Here is a 22,091-nt window from a genome sequence, read left to right as displayed (position 1 = left end):
CCGCCGACCGCCATCTTACTGCTGCTGATCTGAGCGTAGGGAGAGGTTGCTGCCGCTTCTTCAGAAGCAGGGATAGTGATAGGCAGGGTACATTCACCCCCAAACCGCTTGTGCTGTAGCGATTTCCACTGTCCAACACCACCTTTTGTTTGCAGGGACAGTGGAAGCTACATTTTTTTTACTTAGCGCTGTAGCTCATTGGGCTGCCCTAGAAGGCTCCCTGATAGCTGCGTTGCTGTGTGTGTACGCCGCTGTGCAAACCAACTGCTTTTTTCAAAGCACAAATCCTGTTCCTTCCTTTCTGCACAGCTATCTTGTTTGTTTGTCCACACTTTTGTTTTTTTTTGTGCAGCTGTCCACTCCTTGTTATTGCTGCCTGCCATACCTTGCTGAGATTACTGCAGGGAGATAGTAATTGTAGGACAGTCCCTTTTTTTTTTTTTTTTTAAATTCTCCCTGAAAACAAAAAAAAAATAGTGGGAGATTAAGATTGGCATTTCTGCTTGAGTGCCGGTCCTGTGTGTGCCATCTGTCTCAAATTATTGGTGCACAGAAAACCTAGTGTGTCATACTGGGAATTTTTTTTTTAAAGGGAACCTGTCACCACGTTTTTGGAAGATGGGATAAAAATAGCGTTAAATAGGGGCAGAGGTGGGCGTTACATTAGTGTGTGTGTTATGCGTTTATTACCCACCTAAGTTGCCGAAATACCTTTGCAAAGTCTCCGTTTTCGCCTGTCAATCAGGCTGGTCTGGTCAGATGGGCGTGGTGTCTTCCCCCAGATCTTGCTTAGTTTTCCGTTGGTGGCGTAGTGGTGTGCGCATGCCCAAGGTCCCGAATCCTCTGCCAGGGGATTTAAAAGAGCGCGGTGTTCGTTATTGCATTGGTGATCGGTGGGCGCGGCCATCTTCCTTTGGCCGCGCGTGCGCAGAAGCGGCGCTCTGCTGGCCGCGGCATCAGGAAAATGGCCGCGGGATGCCGCGCGTGCGCAGATGGATATCGCGGCGGCCATTTTCCTGAAGCCGCGGCCAGCAGAGCGCCGCGGCCAGCAGAGCGCCGCTTCTGCGCACGCGCGGCCAAAGGAAGATGGCCGCGCCCACCGATCACCAATGCAATAACGAACACCGCGCTCTTTTAAATCCCCTGGCAGAGGATTCGGGACCTTGGGCATGCGCACACCACTACGCCACCAACGGAAAACTAAGCAAGATCTGGGGGAAGACACCACGCCCATCTGACCAGACCAGCCTGATTGACAGGCGAAAACGGAGACTTTGCAAAGGTATTTCGGCAACTTAGGTGGGTAATAAACGCATAACACACACACTAATGTAACGCCCACCTCTGCCCCTATTTAACGCTATTTTTATCCCATCTTCCAAAAACGTGGTGACAGGTTCCCTTTAAATTCTCCCAGAAAAAAAAAATAGTGGGAAATTAAGATTGGCATTTCTGCTTGAGTGCCGGTCCTGTGTGTGCCATCTGTCTCAAATTATTGGTGCACAGAGAACCTAGTGTGTCATACTGTGAATTATTTTTTTTTAATTCTCCCTGAAAAAAAAAAATAGTGGGAGATTAAGATTGGCATTTCTGCTTAAGTGCCGGTCCTGTGTGTGCCATCTGTCTCAAATTATTGGTGCACAGAAAACCTAGTGTGTCATACTGTGATTTATTATTTTTTTTTTAAATTCTCCCTGAAAAAAAATTAGTGGGAGATTAAGATTGGCATTTCTGCTTGAGTGCTGGTCCTGTGTGTGCCATCTGTCTCAAATTATTGGGGCTCAGAAAACCTAGTGTGTCATACTGGGATTTTTTTTTTTTTTTTAGATTCTCCCTGAAAAAAAAAAAAAGTGGGAGATTAAGATTGGCATTTCTGCTTGAGTGCTGGTCCTGTGTGTGCCATCTGTCTCAAATTATTGGTGCACAGAAAACCTAGTGTGTCATACTGTGAATTTTTTTTTTTTTTTTAAATTCTCCCTGAAAAAAAAAAATAGTGGAAGATTAAGATTGGCATTTCTGCTTGAGTGCCGGTCCTGTGTGTGCCATCTGTCTCAAATTATTGGTGCACAGAAAACCTAGTGTGTCATACTGGGAATTTTTTTTTTTAAATTCTCCCAGAAAAAAAAAATAGTGGGAAATTAAGATTGGCATTTCTGCTTGAGTGCCGGTCCTGTGTGTGCCATCTGTCTCAAATTATTGGTGCACAGAGAACCTAGTGTGTCATACTGTGAATTATTTTTTTTTAATTCTCCCTGAAAAAAAAAAATAGTGGGAGATTAAGATTGGCATTTCTGCTTAAGTGCCGGTCCTGTGTGTGCCATCTGTCTCAAATTATTGGTGCACAGAAAACCTAGTGTGTCATACTGTGAATTTTTTTAAAAAAAAATTCTCCCTGAAAAAAAAAAAAATAGTGGAAGATTAAGATTGGCATTTCTGCTTGAGTGCCGGTCCTGTGTGTGCCATCTGTCTCAAATTATTGGGGCACAGAAAACCTAGTGTGTAACATTGGGCCTGATTTTCCTTTCAGTGTCAGGCACCTATAAAGGTATATATAAATCCTACAGAAGTTTGAGTTCACCTTTTAAGTTGTTTTACAGTAACCAATACCGTTACTTTGGTTACGTTTTGCAAACAATGAGGAAGTCTGGTGGAAGAGGTCATGGCCGTGGGCGGTCATTGTCAGCTGGTAATGAAGGTAGTGGTGGTGGAGCATCAGGTGGTTGTGGTAAAAGCAGTACAGCACCTAAGTCTCGAGTTGTTGAGCCAGGTTCGTCGTCTGGCTACACAAGGCCTCGAACGCTCCCTTTTCTGGGAGTAGGAAAACCGCTTTTAAAGTCGGAGCAGCAAGAACAAGTTTTGGCTTTCCTTGCTGACTCAGCCTCTAGCTCTTTTGCCTCCTCTTCTGAAAGTGCTAAATGTAAAAGCAGCGCGTCGTTAGTGGATGTTCACGGTCAGGGACAAGTCGCTTCCTTGTCTTCTTCACCCAGAACAAGAGAGAAGGATGCGTCAGGCGACACAACGGGTTACTCCATGGAGCTCTTTACACATACCGTTCCTGGGTTAGACAGTGAAACAGTTAACAGGCCATGCCCATTAGAAGTAGAATCGGACATGGAGTGCACAGATGCACAGCCACAGCCAGATTACTATGCTGTTCCTTTGACTCAGACCAGAACATTGCCCTCGCAGTGTACTGAGCCAGAATCAAACCCAGCAGAGACTATGGTGCCCTGTCATGAACGCTATACCACCGGCTTACACGGTGACACAGACGAAATTGCACACGACATAGAAGAGGAGGTCATAGATGACCCAGTTCTTGACCCCGATTGGCAGCCATTGGGGGAACAGGGTGCAGGCGGCAGTAGTTCTGAAGCGGAGGAGGAGGAGCCGCAACAGGCATCAACATCACAACAGGTTCCATCTGCCGGGCCCGTATCTGGCCAAAAACGCTTGGCAAAACCAAAACCAGTTGGAGGACAGCGTGGCCATCCGGTTAAAGAAGCTCAGTCTGCAATGCCTGAAAAGATATCCGATAGTAGAAAGAGTGCAGTCTGGCATTTTTTTAAACAACATCCAAATGATCAGCGCAAAGTCATCTGTCAAAAATGTTCAACGACCTTAAGCAGAGGTCAGAATCTTAAAAGTCTAAATACAAGTTGCATGCATAGACATTTAACCACCATGCATTTGCAAGCCTGGACTAACTACCAAACGTCCCTAAAGGTTGCAGCACCCTCGGCCAATGAAGCTAGTCAGCAACGCTACATCCCTTCCCTCCCTGTAAGCCCACCATTTCCCGCACCACCTGCAGTATCTGTGCAGCTTTCGTCGCCAGGCCAAAGCAGTCAGGGAATCACCAGGTTAGTAGTAGGAAACACTGCATGTAGGGCACCGGCAAGAATACCATCTCCAACCCTCTCTCAGTCACCCATGTCCACCAGCACCCCCGCTAGTTCCACCATATGCAGCTCTCCAGTCCAGCTCACCCTTCATGAGACTCTCGTTAGGAAAAGGAAGTACTCATCCTCGCATCCGCGTACACAGGGTTTGAACGCCCACATTGCTAGACTAATCTCATTAGAGATGATGCCCTACCGGTTAGTTGAAAGCGAAGCTTTCAAAGCGCTGATGGACTACGCTGTACCACGCTACGAGCTACCCAGTCGGCACTTCTTTTCGAGAAAAGCCATCCCAGCCCTCTACCACCATGTTAAAGAGCGCATCGTCCATGCACTCAGGCAATCTGTGACTACAAAGGTGCACCTGACAACAGATGCATGGACCAGTAGGCATGGCCAGGGACATTACGTGTCCATCACGGCACACTGGGTGAATGTGGTGGATGCAGGGTCCACAGGGGACAGCAATATTGGGACAGTTCTGCCTAGCCCACGGTCAAGGAAACAGTTGGCTGTAGGTGTTCGCCCCCCCTCCTCCTCCTGCAGAAGCGAGAGCTCGTCCACAGACCGCAGTTGCACATCCACTCCATCCGAAGCTGCCACTGTTGCACACCAGGTGTACCATTAGAGGACAGCTAGTGGCAAGCGTCAGCAGGCTGTATTGGCAATGAAGTGTTTGGGCAACAACAGACACACCGCGGAAGTTCTGTCCGAGTTCTTGCAGAAAGAAACCCAGTCATGGCTGGGCACTGTACATCTTGAGGCAGGCAAGGTAGTGAGTGATAACGGAAGGAATTTCATGGCTGCCATAGCCCTTTCCCAACTGAAACACATTCCTTGCCTGGCTCACACCTTAAACCTGGTGGTGCAGTGCTTCCTGAAAAGTTATCCGGGGTTACCCGACCTGCTCCTCAAAGTGCGCAGACTTTGCTCTCATATCCGCCGTTCGCCCGTACACTCCAGCCGTATGCAGAACTATCAGCGGTCTTTGAACCTTCCCCAGCATCGCTTAATCATCGATGTTGCAACAAGGTGGAACTCCACACTGCACATGCTTCAGAGACTGTGCGAACAGAGGCGTGCTGTTATGTATTTGTGGGAGGATACACATACACGGGCAGGCAGTTGGATGGCAGACATGGAGTTGTCAGGTGTGCAGTGGTTGAAGATACAAGACCTGTGTCAAGTCCTTCAGTGTTTTGAGGAATGCACACGGCTGGTTAGTGCAGACAACGCCATAATAAGCATGAGCATCCCCCTAATGCGTCTGCTGATGCAAAGTTTGACGCACATAAAGGAGCAGGCGTCTGCAGCCAAGGAAGAGGAAAGCCTTGATAACAGTCAGCCATTGTCTGGTCAGGGCAGTCTACAGGATGAGGTAGCGGGCGAAGAGGAGGAGGACGAGGAGGATGATGGGGATGAGTATTTTTTAAATGAGGAAGCTTCTCTAGGTCCAATGGAAATTGCTGGTGTGGCAAGGCCGGGTTCAGGTTTTTTGAGGGAGACAAGTGACGTAGATTTGCCTGTAACTGCCCCTCAAACCAGCACAACCGCAGATTTGACTACTGGAACTTTGGCCCACATGGCGGATTATGCCTTACGTGTTATGATCCTGGTGGTAGGATCTCAAACTGACCTGACACATATGACCAGAATATAGGACAAGTTCTGGGGATGTGGAAACTATACTGAGCGCAATCCTGATCCTATCCACACACACTAAAGGTAGCCGTGGAGCGTTCCTAAAAAAATCCTAGACGCCTCGTTCACAGCCTGAGAAACTGACTACCCCTAGAGAGAAAGCAAAGACCTCACTTGCCTCAGAGAAATAACCCCAAAGTATTTAGACAGCCCCCCACAAATAATAACGGTGAGTTAAGGGGAAAACACAAACGTAGAAATGAAACAGGTTAAGCAAAGGAGGCCCGCTAACACTATATAGAAGAAAATAGATAGGAGTCTGTGCGGTCAGTACAAAAACTATCAAAAATAAACCACACAGAGAATACAAGAACCCTCACACCGACTCACGATGCGAGGGGCGCACTCTGCACCCCAGAACTAACCAGCAAGCGAAAAATCACATAATAGCAAGCTGGACTGAACTCATTATATACTGAGAAACGTTTTCAAGGAAATAATGAGCAAGAGTAACAAAAAGAACTTAGCTTCTCCGGCAGGAGACAGGTCACAAGGAATATAAAGGAGAGCACAAAATCATGACTGAATACACCGACAGCAGGCAACAAGTGAATGTCCAGGTGGAATTAAATAGAGACTAGTCATAGCAGGAAATGAGGTAGCTGAGCCCTGCTACAGACCCGCAGTAACGCTAAAGGCCACCAGAGGGAGCCCAGATGGAATTCACAGCAGTACCCCCCCCCCTTGAGGAGGGGTCACCGAACCCTCACCAGAGCCCCCCGGCCGATCGGGACGAGCTGAATGAAAGGCACGAACCAAATCGGCCGCATGGACATCAGAGGCGACAACCCAGGAATTATCCTCCTGACCATAGCCCTTCCACTTAACCAAGTACTGAAGCTTCCGTCTCGAAACACGAGAATCCAAGATCTTCTCAACCACATACTCCAATTCTCCCTCGACCAAGACAGGAGCAGGAGGATCAACAGAAGGAACCACAGGCACCACATATCTCCGCAACAATGACCTATGGAACACATTGTCAATGGCAAACGAAGCTGGGAGGTCCAAACGAAACGACACAGGGTTGAGAATTTCCAAAATCTTATAAGGACCGATGAAACGAGGCTTGAACTTAGGAGAGGAAACCTTCATCGGAACATAACGAGAAGACAACCATACCAAATCCCCCCACACGAAGTCGGGGACCCACACAGCGACGGCGGTTAGTAAAGCGCTGAGCCTTCTCTTGTGACAACGTCAAATTGTCCACCACATGGTTCCAAATCTGCTGCAACCTATCCACCACAGAATCCACCCCAGGACAGTCAGAAGGCTCAAACTGACCCGAGGAGAAACGAGGATGAAAACCAGAATTGCAAAAGAAAGGTGAAACCAAAGTAGCAGAACTAGCCCGATTATTGAGGGCGAACTCAGCCAATGGCAAAAAATTCACCCAATCATCCTGATCAGCCGAAACAAAACATCTCAAATAAGTTTCCAAGGTCTGATTAGTTCGTTCGGTTTGGCCATTCGTCTGAGGATGGAAGGCCGCCGAAAAAGACAATTCAATGCCCATCTTGGCACAAAAGGACCGCCAAAATCTGGACACAAACTGGGATCCTTTGTTAGACACAATGTTCTCCGGAATACCATGTAAACGAACCACATTCTGAAAAAACAGTGGTACCAAATCGGAGGAGGAAGGCAACTTAGGCAAGGGTACCAAATGGACCATTTTAGAAAACCGATCACAAACCACCCAGATGACAGACATTCTCTGAGAGACAGGAAGATCTGAAATAAAATCCATGGAAACATGCGTCCAAGGCCTCTTCGGGACAGGCAAAGGCAAAAGCAATCCACTGGCACGAGAACAGCAAGGCTTGGCCCGAGCACAAATCCCACAGGACTGCACAAAGGAGCGCACATCCCGCGACAAGGAAGGCCACCAAAAGGACCTCGCCACCAAATCCCTGGTAACAAAAATCCCAGGATGACCCGCCAACACCGAAGAATGAACCTCAGAAATAACTCTACTGGTCCATCTGTCCGGGACAAACAGTCTCTCCGGTGGACAACGGTCAGGTCTATTGGCCTGAAACTCATGCAACACTCGTCGCAGATCAGGAGAGATGGCAGACAAAATCACCCCCTCTTTGAAGACACCAGTCGGTTCAGAAACTTTCGGGGAGTCAGGTACAAAACTCCTAGAAAGGGCATCAGCCTTCACGTTTTTTGAACCCGGAAGATATGAAACCACGAAATTGAAACGAGAGAAAAATAGCGACCATCGAGCCTGTCTCGGATTCAACCGTTTGGCAGACTCGAGATAAGTCAAATTCTTGTGATCAGTCAAGACCACCACACGATGCTTGGCTCCCTCAAGCCAATGTCGCCACTCCTCAAATGTCCACTTCATTGCCAACAACTCTCGATTACCAACATCATAATTCCGCTCGGCAGGCGAAAATTTCTTGAACAGAAAGCGCATGGTCTCATCACAGAACCATCAGAGCTTTTCTGCGACAAGACAGCCCCTGCTCCAATCTCAGACGCATCAACCTCGACCTGGAAAGGAAGACAGACATCGGGCTGGCACAAGACAGGAGAAGAAAAGCGACGTTTCAGCTCCTGAAAGGCCTCCACAGCCGCAGGAGACCAATTAGTCACATCAGAACCCTTCTTGGTCAAATCCGTCAAAGGTTTAACCACACTAGAAAAATTAGTGATGAAACGACGGTAAAAATTAGCAAAACCCAAGAACTTCTGAAGACTCTTCACAGATGTAGGTTGAGTCCAGTCATGAATAGCCTGGACCTTGACTGGATCCATCTCAATAGTAGAAGGAGAAAAAATAAAGCCCAAAAAGGAAACCTTCTGGACTCCAAAGAGACATTTAGAGCCCTTCACAAACAAGGCATTGGCACGCAGGACCTGAAATACCATCCTGACCTGTCTCACATGAGATTCCCAATCATCGGAAAAGACCAAAATATCATCCAGGTACACAATCATAAATCTATCCAGATATTCTCGGAAAATGTTGTGCATGAAGGACTGAAACACAGAAGGGGCATTAGAAAGCCCAAAAGGCATCACCAAGTACTCAAAATGGCCTTCGGGCGTATTAAATGCTGTTTTCCATTCATCGCACTGCTTTATGCGCACAAGATTATACGCTCCTCGGAGATCTATCTTGGTGAACCAACTGGCCCCCTTAATCCGGGCAAACAGATCAGACAACAGTGGCAAGGGGTACTGAAATTTGACCGTGATGTTATTTAGAAGGTGATAATCAACACAGGGTCTCAGAGAACCATCCTTCTTGGCCACAAAAAAGAACCCCGCACCCAAAGGGGACGAGGACGGGCGAATATGCCCCTTCTCCAAGGACTCCTTTATATAACTCCGCATAGCGGTATGTTCTGGTACAGATAAATTAAAAAGTCGTCCCTTAGGGAACTTACTACCAGGAATCAGATTTATAGCACAATCACAATCCCTATGAGGAGGTAGGGCATTGGATCTGGGCTCAAACACATCCTGGTAGTCCGACAAAAATTCAGGGACTTCAGAAGGAGTAGAAGAAGCAATTGACACCAAAGGAGTTTCGCCATGAATTCCCTGGCAACCCCAACTTGACACAGACATTGCTTTCCAATCCAGGACTGGATTATGAGCCCGCAACCATGGCAGGCCCAGCACGACAACATCATGCAAATTATGTAGCACAAGAAAACGAATCACCTCCTGATGTGCAGGAGCCATGCACATGGTCACTTGAGTCCAGTACTGAGGTTTATTCTTGGCCAATGGTGTAGCATCAATTCCCTTTAGTGGAATAGGGAATTGTAAAGGCTCCAAGATAAAACCACAGCGCCTGGCAAATGACAAATCCATCAAATTCAGGGCAGCACCTGAATCCACAAAAGCCATAACTGAGTAGGATGGCAGAGAGCAAATCAAAGTAACAGACAAAATAAATTTAGGTTGTACAGTACCAATGGTGACAGACTTGGCGAATCTTTTTGTGCGCTTAGAACACTCTGAGATAACATGAGCAGAATCACCACAGTAAAAGCACAACCCATTCTGACGTCTGTGGTTTTGCCGTTCAACTCTGGTCAAAATCCTGTCGCATTGCATAGGCTCAGGCTTTTGCTCAGAAAATACCGCCAGATGGCGCACAGGTTTGCGCTCCCGCAAACGTCGATCAATCTGAATGGCCAAAGATATTGACTCATTCAGACCCGCAGGCGTGGGGAAACCCACCATAACATCTTTAAGGGCTTCAGAAAGACCCTTTCTGAAAATCGCCGCCAGGGCGCACTCATTCAATTGAGTGAGCACAGACCACTTCCTAAACCTCTGACAGTAAATCTCCGCTTCATCCTGACCCTGAGAGAGAGCCAGCAAAGCCTTCTCTGCTTGGTCTACCTGATTTGGTTCCTCATAAAGCACTCCAAGCGCCAGAAAAAACGCATCCACATTTAGCAATGCAGGATCTCCTGGCGCCAGAGAGAATGTCCAATCTTGAGGGTCGCCACGCAACAAAGAAATAACAATCTTAACTTGCTGAACAGAATCACCAGAAGAGGGAGGTCTCAGAGAAAGGAATAACTTACAATTATTCTTAAAGTTCAAAAACCTAGATCTATCTCCGGAAAACAGTTCAGGAATTGGTATTTTAGGCTCTGACATAGGACTGCGGACTACATAATCCTGAATGCCCTGTACTCTGGCAGTGAGATGATCCACACTAGAAGACAGACTCTGAATGTCCATGTCTGCCGCTGAGTTCAGAACCACCCAAAGATTAAGGGGAGGAGAGAAGCCAAACAGTGCAGAGGGAAAAAAAAATGACCTCAAGATTTCTCTTCTCCCTCTTCTGCTGCATTAACACTTTCGGGCCTGCTGTACTGTTATGATCCTGGTGGTAGGATCTCAAACTGACCTGACACATATGACCAGAATATAGGACAAGTTCTGGGGATGTGGAAACTATACTGACCGCAATCCTGATCCTATCCACACATACTAAAGGTAGCCGTGGAGCGTTCCTAAAAAAATCCTAGACGCCTCGTTCACAGCCTGAGAAACTGACTACCCCTAGAGAGAAAGCAAAGACCTCACTTGCCTCAGAGAAATAACCCCAAAGTATTTAGACAGCCCCCCACAAATAATAACGGTGAGATAAGGGGAAAACACAAACGTAGAAATGAAACAGGTTAAGCAAAGGAGGCCCGCTAACACTAGATAGAAGAAAATAGATAGGAGTCTGTGCGGTCAGTACAAAAACTATCAAAAATAAACCACGCAGAGAATACAAGAACCCTCACACCGACTCACGATGCGAGGGGCGCACTCTGCACCCCAGAACTAACCAGCAAGTGAAAAATCACATAATAGCAAGCTGGACTGAACTCATTATATACTGAGAAACGTTTTCAAGGAAATAATGAGCAAGAGTAACAAAAAGAACTTGGCTTCTCCGGCAGGAGACAGGTCACAAGGAATATCCAGGAGAGCACAAAATCCTGACTGAATACACCGACAGCAGGCAACAAGTGAATGTCCAGGTGGAATTAAATAGAGACTAGTCATAGCAGGAAATGAGGTAGCTGAGCCCTGCTACAGACCCGCAGTAACGCTAAAGGCCACCAGAGGGAGCCCAGACGGAATTCACAACACTTACGTATCCTCAAAAAGGACCCACGCATTCTTAAAATGATGACCGATGACGATTACTGGTTGGCCTGCCTCCTTGATCCTCGCTATAAAGGCAAATTGCAAAATATTATGCCACATGAGAACCTCGAACAAATATTAGCAACCAAACAAGCAACTCTTCTAGACCGTTTGATTCAGGCATTCCCAGCACACAGCGCCGGTGATGGTTCTCACACGAGCTGCAGGGGGCTACAGGGCAGAGGTGTTAGAGGTGCACAAATCAGAAGTGGCGTTGGACAGAGGGGTTTTCTGACCAGGTTGTGGAGTGATTTCGCAATGACCGCAGACAGGACAGATACTGCAGCATCAATTCAAAGTGACAGGAGACATTTGTCCAGTATGGTTACTAACTATTTTTCAGCCCTTATCGATGTTCTCCCTCAACCGTCATTCCCATTTGATTACTGGGCATCCAAATTAGACACCTGGCAGAATATGCATTGCAGGAGCTTGCTTGCCCAGCAGCTAGTGTGCTATCAGAAAGAGTATTCAGTGCTGCTGGTTCAATATTAACCGAAAAAAGGACTCGTCTGGCTACCCAAAATGTTGATGATCTAACCTTCATTAAAATGAACCACTCCTGGATTTCAAATTATTTTGCCCCACCTTTCCCGGCTGACACCTAGCTTTCCTATAAAAAGGTCTTGCTTGTGGACTGGTCTTACTGAGTGTACCAATCTCTTAATTTGCAGCAGCTGTTTGTCCAGCATACGACATGTTTACACCTCCCTAAATGGGAAAACTCCCTCCACGGGGCCGTGGTCTCGCCACTTGGCGCAAGCACCCGTTAGAGTGCCGTTTGTCTGAAGAGGTGGGTGTGCCCGCTTTTGGTCGACGGCACTGCCACTGGGTCCCTCATAGTACAATAAAGTGTCTCTGGCGGTGGTGGCACACAACCAACGTCAGACACACCGTTGTAACATAAGGGGCCCTGAGCCTGTACCGCCGGCCACAAGAGAGTTTCCCCCCCCCAGCTCAAACTGTGCTCTACCACGTGCAAAATTATCTCTCACAGCTCCAACAATGTTTAGTCTATGCGCTGACATCCTTCAATGCCTGGCACTGACAATACCAATTTGTTGACATGTATGATGCAAGTTAAAATAGTCAGGGTCAGTGTCCTATATTGACACCAGTAAATACTTAGTGCCAAATTACTATGTCTGAAACTCAGCAGAGGAGCCCACCCCTGTACCTAAGTATGCCACACTTTTGTTTTTTTGTTTTGTTTTGCGAGACATTAACATCTATTTATTTTTTGGGAGTACTAACTGTGTCAGACACTCCTTCCAATCGTCCTGCGCTGACCACACCAATGCTGCCTGTGTACCCCTGTAACCAATTTAAAACTGCATAGAGCCTATTTTATTATTTTAGGCCTAGTAAGTCTGTCTGCGGTCCCTCCTTGCAATCGCCCTCCGCTGACCACACCAATGCTGCCTGTGTACCCCTGCGAGATAACTCAGTGCATAGAGCCTATTTTATTATTTTAGGCCTAGTAAGTCTGTCTGCGGTCCCTCCTTGCAATCGTCCTCCGCTGACCATACCAATGCTGCCCGTGTACCCCTGGAACCTATTTTATAGTGCATAGAGCCTATTTTTTTTATTTTATTTAATATTAATAAAGCCATGATGGACTACGCTGTACCACGCTACGAGCTACCCAGTCGACACTTCTTTTGTGAGAAAAGCCATCCCAACCCTCCACCAGCATGTAAAAGACCGCATTGTCTATGCACTCTGGCAATCTGTGAGTACAAAGGTGCACCTGACAACAGACGCATGGACCTGTAGGCATGGCCACTGAAGGTTACGTCCATTACGGCGCAATGGGTTAATGTGGTGGATGCATGGTCCACAGGGGACAGCCTACTAAGTCTGTCTGCAGTCCCTAATTAAAATTGTCCTCAATTCAGGTTTTCGGGCTTTTTAAAAAAATAGGAAACCGCATTTGGGCTACTAGTTTGGTTGGGGCCTACTAGTGATGTCTGCCGCTCCTGTGTGTTCTCCTCCTCCTGGGTGTTCTCCCCCAGGTTTCCTTGTCTGAGCTTCAACCTTCAGGCTCTCATTAAGTATTTTTAAATGTAACACTGCAGTTGCCCTGCTACATGGGTTGGAGCCTAGTAACGGTGTCTGCCGCTCCTTGGTGTTCTCCTCCTCCTTGGTGTTCTCCTCCTGGTTTCCTTGTCTGAGCTTCAACCTTCAGGCTCTCATTAAGTATTTTTAAATGTAACACTGCAGCTGCCCTGCTACCTGTGTTGGGGCCTAGTAACGGTGTCTGCCGCTCCCTGGTGTTGTCCTCCACTGAAAAAGCTGAGCTTCAACCTTCAGGCTCTCATTAAGTATTTTTAAATGTAACACTGCAGCTGCCCTGCTACCTGTGTTGGGGCCTAGTAACGGTGTCTGCCGCTCCCTGGTGTTGTCCTCCACTGAAAAAGCTGAGCTTCAACCTTCAGGCTCTCATTAAGTATTTTTAAATGTAACACTGCAGTTGCCCTGCTACCTAGGTTGGGGCCTAGTAACGGTGTGTGCCGCTCCTTGGTGTTCTCCTCCTTGGTGTTCTCCTCCTGGTTTCCTTGTCTGAGCTTCAACCTTCAGGCTCTCATTCAATATTTTTAAATGTAACACTGCAGTTGCCCTGGTACCTGGGTTGGGGCCTAGTAACTGTGTCTGCCGCTCCTTGGTGTTCTCCTCTTTCTTGGTGTTCTCCTCCTGGTTTCCTTGTCTGAGCTCCAACCTTCAGGCTCTCATTAAGTATTTTTAAATGTAACACTGCAGTTGCCCTGCTACCTGGGTTGGGGGCCTAGTAACGGTGTCTGACGCTCCTTGGTGTTCTCCTACTGGTTTCCTTGTCTGAGCTTCAACCTTCAGGCTTTCATTAAGTATTTTTAAATGTAACACTGCAGTTGCCCTGCTACCTGGGTTGGGGCCTAGTAACGGTGTGTGCCGCTCCTTGGTGTTCTCCTCCTCCTTGGTGTTCTCCTCCTGGTTTCCTTGTCTGAGCTTCAACCTTCAGGCTCTCATTAAGTATTTTTAAATGTAACACTGCAGTTGCCCTGCTACCTGGGTTGGGACCTAGTAACGGTGTCTGCCGCTCCCTGGTGTTGTCCTCCACTGAAAAAGCTGAGCTTCAACCTTCAGGCTCTCATTAAGTATTTTTAAATGTAACACTGCAGTTGCCCTGCTACCTGGGTTGGGGCCTAGTAACGGTGTGTGCCGCTCCTTGGTGTTCTCCTCCTCCCTGGTGTTCTCCTCCTGGTTTCCTTGTCTGAGCTTCAACCTTCAGGCTCTCATTAAGTATTTTTAAATGTAACACTGCAGTTGCCCTGCTACCTGGGTTGGGGCCTAGTAACGGTGTCTGCCGCTCCCTGGTGTTGTCCTCCACTGAAAAAGCTGAGCTTCAACCTTCAGGCTCTCATTAAGTATTTTTAAATGTAACACTGCAGTTGCCCTGCTACCTGGGTTGGGGCCTAGTAACGGTGTCTGCCGCTTCCTGGTTTTGTCCTCCACTGAAAAAGCTGAGCTTCAACCTTCAGGCTCTCATTAAGTATTTTTAAATGTAACACTGCAGTTGCCCTGCTACATGGGTTGGAGCCTAGTAACGGTGTCTGCCGCTCCTTGGTGTTCTCCTCCTCCTTGGTGTTCTCCTCCTGGTTTCCTTGTCTGAGCTTCAACCTTCAGGCTCTCATTCAATATTTTTAAATGTAACACTGCAGTTGCCCTGCTACCTGGGTTGGGGCCTAGTAACGGTGTCTGCCGCTCCCTGGTGTTGTCCTCCACTGAAAAAGCTGAGCTTCAACCTTCAGGCTCTCATTAAGTATTTTTAAATGTAACACTGCAGTTGCCCTGGTACCTGGGTTGGGGCCTAGTAACGGTGTGTGCCGCTCCTTGGTGTTCTCCTCCTCCTTGGTGTTCTCCTCCTGGTTTCCTTGTCTGAGCTTCAACCTTCAGGCTCTCATTAAGTATTCTTAAATGTAACACTGCAGTTGCCCTGCTACCTGGGTTGGGGCCTAGTAACGGTGTGTGCCGCTCCTTGGTGTTCGCCTCTTTCTTGGTGTTCTCCTCCTGGTTTCCTTGCCTGAGCTTCAACCTTCAGGCTCTCATTAAGTATTTTTAAATGTAACACTGCAGTTGCCCTGCTACCTGGGTTGGGGCCTAGTAACGGTGTGTGCCGCTCCTTGGTGTTCTCCTCCTCCTTGGTGTTCTCCTCCTGGTTTCCTTGTCTGAGCTTCAACCTTCAGGCTCTCATTAAGTATTTTTAAATGTAACACTGCAGCTGCCCTGCTACCTGGGTTGGGGCCTAGTAACGGTGTCTGCCGCTCCCTGGTTTTGTCCTCCACTGAAAAAGCTAAGCTTCAACCTTCAGGCTCTCATTAAGTATTTTAAATGTAACACTGCAGTTGCCCTGGTGCCTGGGTTGGGGCCTAGTAACGGTGTCTGCCGCTCCTTGGTGTTCTCCTCCTTCTTGGTGTTCTCCTCCTGGTTTCCTTGTCTGAGCTTCAACCTTCAGGCTCTCATTAAGTATTTTTAAATGTAACACTGCAGCTGCCCTGCTACCTGGGTTGGGGCCTAGTAACGGTGTCTGACGCTCCTTGGTGTTCTCCTCCTGGTTTCCTTGTATGAGCTTCAACCTTCAGGCTTTCATTAAGTATTTTTAAATGTAAGACTGCAGTTGCCCTGCTACCTGGGTTGGGGCCTAGTAACGGTGTCTGCCGCTCCCTGGTGTTGTCCTCCACTGAAAAAGCTGATCTTCAACCTTCAGGCTCTCATTAAGTATTTTTAAATGTAACACTGCAGTTGCCCTGCTACCTGGGTTGGGGCCTAGTAACGGTGTCTGCCGCTCTCTGGTTTTGTCCTCCACTGAAAAAGCTGAGCTTCAACCTTCAGGCTCTCATTAAGTATTTTTAAATGTAACACTGCAGTTGCCCTGCTACCTGGGTTGGGACCTAGTAACGGTGTCTGACGCTCCTTGGTGTTCTCCTCCTGGTTTCCTTGTCTGAGCTTCAACCTTCAGGCTCTCATTAAGTATTTTTAAATGTAACACTGCAGTTGCCCTGCTACCTGGGTTGGGGCCTAGTAACGGTGTGTGCCGCTCCTTGGTGTTCTCCTCCTCCTTGGTGTTCTCCTCCTGGTTTCCTTGTCTGAGCTTCAACCTTCAGGCTCTCATTAAGTATTTTTAAATGTAACACTGCAGCTGCCCTGCTACCTGGGTTGGGGCCTAGTAACGGTGTCTGCCGCTCCCTGGTGTTGTCCTCCACTGAAAAAGCTGAGCTTCAACCTTCAGGCTCTCATTAAGTATTTTTAAATGTAACACTGCAGTTGCCCTGCTATCTGGGTTGGGGCCTAGTAACGGTGTCTGCCGCTCCCTGGTGTTGTCCTCCACTGAAAAAGCTGAGCTTCAACCTTCAGGCTCTCATTAAGTATTTTTAAATGTAACACTGCAGTTGCCCTGCTATCTAGGTTGGGGCCTAGTAACGGTGTGTGCCGCTCCTTGGTGTTCTCCTCCTCCTTGGTGTTCTCCTCCTGGTTTCCTTGTCTGAGCTTCAACCTTCAGGCTTTCAGTAAGTATTTTTAAATGTAACACTGCAGTTGCCCTGCTACCTGGGTTGGGGCCTAGTAACGGTGTGTGCCGCTCCTTGGTGTTCTCCTCCTCCTTGGTGTTCTCCTCCTGGTTTCCTTGTCTGAGCTTAAACCTTCAGGCTCTCATTAAGTATTTTTAAATGTAACACTGCAGTTGCCCTGCTACCTGGGTTGGGACCTAGTAACGGTGTTGTCCTCCACTGAAAAAGCTGAGCTTCAACCTTCAGGCTCTCATTAAGTATTTTTAAATGTAACACTGCAGTTGCCCTGCTACCTGGGTTGGGACCTAGTAACGGTGTTGTCCTCCACTGAAAAAGCTGAGCTTCAACCTTCAGGCTCTCATTAAGTATTTTTAAATGTAACACTGCAGTTGACCTGCTACCTGGGTTGGGACCTAGTAACGGTGTTGTCCTCCACTGAAAAAGCTGAGCTTCAACCTTCAGGCTCTCATTAAGTATTTTTAAATGTAACACTGCAGTTGCCCTGCTACCTGGGTTGGGGCCTAGTAACGGTGTCTGACGCTCCTTGGTGTTCTCCTCCTGGTTTCCTTGTCTGAGCTTCAACCTTCAGGCTCTCATTAAGTATTTTTAAAAGTAACACTGCAGTTGCCCTGCTACCTGGGTTGGGGCCTAGTAACGGTGTGTGCCGCTCCTTGGTGTTCTCCTCCTCCTTGGTGTTCTCCTCCTGGTTTCCTTGTCTGAGCTTCAACCTTCAGGCTCTCATTAAGTATTTTTAAATGTAACACTGCAGTTGTTCTGCTACCTGGGTTGGGGCCTAGTAACGGTGTGTGCCGCTCCTTGGTGTTCTCCTCCTCCCTGGTGTTCTCCTCCTGGTTTCCTTGTCTGAGCTTCAACCTTCAGGCTCTCATTAAGTATTTTTAAATGTAACACTGCAGTTGCCCTGCTACCTGGGTTGGGGCCTAGTAACGGTGTCTGCCGCTCCCTGGTGTTGTCCTCCACTGAAAAAGCTGAGCTTCAACCTTCAGGCTCTCATTAAGTATTTTTAAATGTAACACTGCAGTTGCCCTGCTACCTGGGTTGGGGCCTAGTAACGGTGTCTGCCGCTCCCTGGTTTTGTCCTCCACTGAAAAAGCTGAGCTTCAACCTTCAGGCTCTCATTAAGTATTTTTAAATGTAACACTGCAGTTGCCCTGCCACCTGGGTTGGGACCTAGTAACGGTGTTGTCCTCCACTGAAAAAGCTGAGCTTCAACCTTCAGGCTCTCATTAAGTATTTTTAAATGTAACACTGCAGTTGCCCTGCTACCTGGGTTGGGGCCTAGTAACGGTGTCTGCCGCTCCCTGGTTTTGTCCTCCACTGAAAAAGCTGAGCTTCAACCTTCAGGCTCTCATTAACTATTTTTAAATGTAACACTGCAGTTGCCCTGATACCTGGGTTGGGGCCTAGTAACAGTGTCTGCCGCTCCCTGGTTTTGTCCTCCACTGAAAAAGCTGAGCTTCAACCTTCAGGCTCTCATTAAGTATTTTTAAAAGTAACACTGCAGTTGCCCTGCTACCTGGGTTGGGGCCTAGTAACGGTGTGTTCCGCTCCTTGGTGTTCTCCTCCTCCTTGGTGTTCTCCTCCTGGTTTCCTTGTCAGAGCTTCAACCTTCAGGCTCTCATTAAGTATTTTTAAATGTAACACTGCAGTTGCCCTGCTACCTGGGTTGGGGCCTAGTAACGGTGTCTGCCGCTCCCTGGTGTTGTCCTCCACTGAAAAAGCTGAGCTTCAACCTTCAGGCTCTCATTAAGTATTTTTAAATTTAACACTGCAGTTGCCCTGCTACCTGGGTTAGGGCCTAGTAACGGTGTCTGCCGCTCCTTGGTGTTCTCCTCTTTTTTTGATGTTTAAGAAAACACTTTTCAAGGGGTAAACTACTTTGATGTTCTGAATGTGAAAATGTCTTGTTTGCTTTAGGAGCAGTTCTTTTTTTGTGAGTTTGATTTTCCTTAGCAGTCGGTAATGAATCAGAAGACAAGACCTGTTTCAAAAGATCAGATGATTGATTTTTGCTGTGAAGGGATTTTCGTATATCTGGAGTAATGGCAGTCACTTTAATAGAATCCCAGGTGATCTCAAAATCATCTGGTTTAAAAATTGAAGATGTCAGCTGTCTCTTTGATCTCCAGGTACAATCATCTGTCAAGCATAAAATTAATTATTAATTTTGCATAAAATAATTTTTTTACCATTTCTACTCAAAGTGTCTGCAAAAATGGCAGGATATGTAAAAATATTGAATTAATAAAACAATGGCAGTTCACAGTCTAACAAAAAAAACCTCATAGCATGAAGCAGTAGAATGTGGTGTTTGTTGTTCATTCTGCCTCCCAAATATGGAATAAAAAGCCACCAAACAATGTTATGTAGGTGAAAATAATACTAATTCAAGCTTCTACTCATCCCGCAAAAAAACAAGTCCCAACTCAGGTCCATCATCTGTCAATGGAAAAATAGAAGTTTCCATAGTGGCTCAAAGGCTGTTAAAAAGCAACATGACTTCCATAAACCAATCCAGCAATATCCGCTCTCCCAAAGTCAAATCTCCCCCTCACTTCTGAGCCTTGCAGTGTTCCATTCCATCCCAGTGTCAGTTGAATTCCAGCCAGAGTACACCTCATTCTACTTAATGTGCTTCTGATTAGGTGATCACCTGAACCAAATCTTTTTTAATGAAGGAAAGTATAAAAAACACTGCTGTGGTGTTCACAATCATCTTGCAATAGAACAAGCTGGATGGCAAAGCAAGTGCTAATAATATCCTAAAAGTATCAGGAATGAAAAAATAATTTTTAACCATGTCAAATAATTTCAAAAGAAAAGTCTTGAGTGAGGAAAAGAAGGGCTCAATTCTGGCTTTACTAGCAGAGGGACACAGTGTGTTGCCTCGTCATGTTGCCTCCATCCTTAAAATTTCTGAGACGGCAGTCCATTACAAAAAGGTCAAGCAGCAGACATTAGGGACAACAAAGCTACAGACCCGTAGAGGGCGAAAGTGACTCAAGCGATCCTTAATAGAATGAAAAGCTATAGACAGAATATTAGGAAAGGTGCAATTTGTCACAGTCTGTTTAGGCATTTCGTTTTAGAATGTAAACGATATCCCACCAGTTTAAGAATTATTATATTCGAACAAATATCAGAAAATGTGTCTAACAGGTTCCAAAGACTTGTGAATAGGGAATCCTATTGGATTTTTAAACTATCCACACTTAAACCGGAGCACCTGAATGAGAGCATTGGAAAAAACGAAATAGGGGTATCTTTTTGAATAATCCTTAGGTATTTTGGTTGTTGCCATGTTTATTTTTCTTTATATGTATTTTATTGTGCATCCAATATGCATTTTACATCTATTTGTATTGTTTTTTTATAAGATGACAGGTTTCAATACAAAAAACTGTGCATCATAAGCGCGATTTAATTAATTAATTAAGCAATTGGATTAGTGACGGCGTTTTGGAGGATATTTAACATCCACAAAGTATTTGTATATGCCTGAGGAAGGAGCTGGTTCACATTGGAAATGTGAAGCATTTTAAAATGAAAACAATTTTTTATGTTAATTTGTTTTGATACCCAACTTTATGGCTCAGCACTTGGCAGCGCTTTTCGATGACCTGATTTTTCGCTTCTTCCCATATCAGGGATCATGGAAAACAACAGCATCATTACCCTCCGATTTCTCCAAGACGCCCATCATAATATATTTCCAACTTGTCAGCACATTCTACATATGCTGTCATATTACTTTGTAGTTTACAGATCTGGGCAGGTAACGGTCAACGTCTTCTAACCCCAGGGGGTAGGTGGATCCACCAGGTTGTAAGGTCTATAGAAAAGGGTTTTCAATGCCCAAAGTAATTAGATCAGTTTTGGGTGGAGGATAATGTTGTGATCTGGAGGAAAAATGGTAATCACATGATTGTAATAGGGTCGGTCTACAACACTGATAAAGCAGCCACAGGAGGTGATTGAGAAGAATCTGTGACTTCTCTGCATTTAGTGGTTACTACTCACCTGGGCAGTCATATGTAGGAATCTCCTCTTTACATCGCTCATCATCCCTCACATATGTCTCTGTAGTATTAATATGGGTCAGATCTTCACCCTGAAACAAATATTGTAAAAGTCACAGACAGATAGAGAAGTCACATCTATGATCAGCACTAATCCTGCCATCTCCACCGTTATCATTACACACGTATAAAGCTTATAATACTGGTGGATAAAACAAGATTAAGCACAAGACCTTTACATATGTCTAGACATCATAGGGGAGATCTCATTACACCTTTTCTCCATCTACCTGATGATCCTGAGGAAGATTGGGCTCTTCTTGTTTACAGTCCTGTGGAAGAAGAGGACGGGGACATCTCTCTGGTGTTGTCCTCTTACTGGATAGATCTGGAGGAAACACATACAGGGAGTGAATTCATTCTTTACATACAGATAATTATAGACTGAGTGTATTTAGTCCTGTCTATTACCTGGTAATGTGATGAACTGGGGAGCCTCTGTCATCATGATGTCCTTGTACAGATCTTTGTGTCCTTCTAAATACTCCCACTCCTCCATGGAGAAATAGACGGTGACATCCTGACACCTTATAGGAACCTGACACATACAATGATACCGTCATCCCCCCGATCCCTTCATAGTGTTACTGTATAATGTCCCAGCATTCCCAGCAGTGTCACCTCTCCAGTCAGCAGCTCAATCATCTTGTAGGCGAGTTCTAGGATCTTCTGGTCATTGATGTCCTCATGTATCAGGGGGTGAGGTGGAGGCCCCGTGATTGGGTTCAGGGGTCTTCCCCATCCCTCAGACACAGGGTCCTGACAGCGCTCACTAGGGATCTTCTTCACTACTGTGTAATCCTGGTTATGGAGAGACACATTAATAAATCTCACTACAGACATTTCCAGAGTCCTCACCTCTCCAGTTCTGTCCATCTGTTATTCCCATAGATAAGAATGATGTAATGTGACGTCATCAGAATCTCTCACCTCTCCAGTAAGCCGGAAGAGGATCTCTAGGGTGAGGTGTAATATCCTCTCCACCATCTTGTCTCTGTCCATATCAATCTTTGATGGGTAATTCAGAAAAATTCTCTCATACAGAAAATCTTCACTAAGAGGATCTGATATTGTAGAGACCTGACTGAGAAGAAGATGAGCCGATGTAACATCATAAAAATCTTGTGTAATAATACAATTACTGGAGATAAGGGAAA

At 46.4% G+C, this 22,091-nt stretch overlaps 1 protein-coding gene across 1 annotated transcript in view; it reads right to left on the bottom strand.

Annotated features, from left to right (window-relative positions):
- The window catches only part of LOC143766442 (uncharacterized), a 51,223-nt gene that overhangs the window by 11,779 nt on the left and 17,353 nt on the right, over positions 1 to 22,091 (bottom strand). The window contains exons 2-6 of the mRNA XM_077254137.1: positions 21,865 to 22,018; positions 21,556 to 21,735; positions 21,346 to 21,472; positions 21,165 to 21,262; positions 20,876 to 20,966 (exon numbers count right to left, since the gene is read on the bottom strand). Of these exons, the coding sequence (XP_077110252.1) occupies positions 20,876 to 20,966; positions 21,165 to 21,262; positions 21,346 to 21,472; positions 21,556 to 21,735; positions 21,865 to 21,936 (568 nt within the window). The 5' untranslated portion in view covers positions 21,937 to 22,018. The remainder of the gene's footprint in view (positions 1 to 20,875; positions 20,967 to 21,164; positions 21,263 to 21,345; positions 21,473 to 21,555; positions 21,736 to 21,864; positions 22,019 to 22,091) is intronic.

The sequence above is a fragment of the Ranitomeya variabilis genome, chromosome 4 (genome assembly GCF_051348905.1).
Source record: "Ranitomeya variabilis isolate aRanVar5 chromosome 4, aRanVar5.hap1, whole genome shotgun sequence".
NCBI classification, from domain to species: Eukaryota; Metazoa; Chordata; class Amphibia; order Anura; family Dendrobatidae; genus Ranitomeya; species Ranitomeya variabilis.
This window is presented reverse-complemented; position numbering and strand designations above follow the sequence as displayed.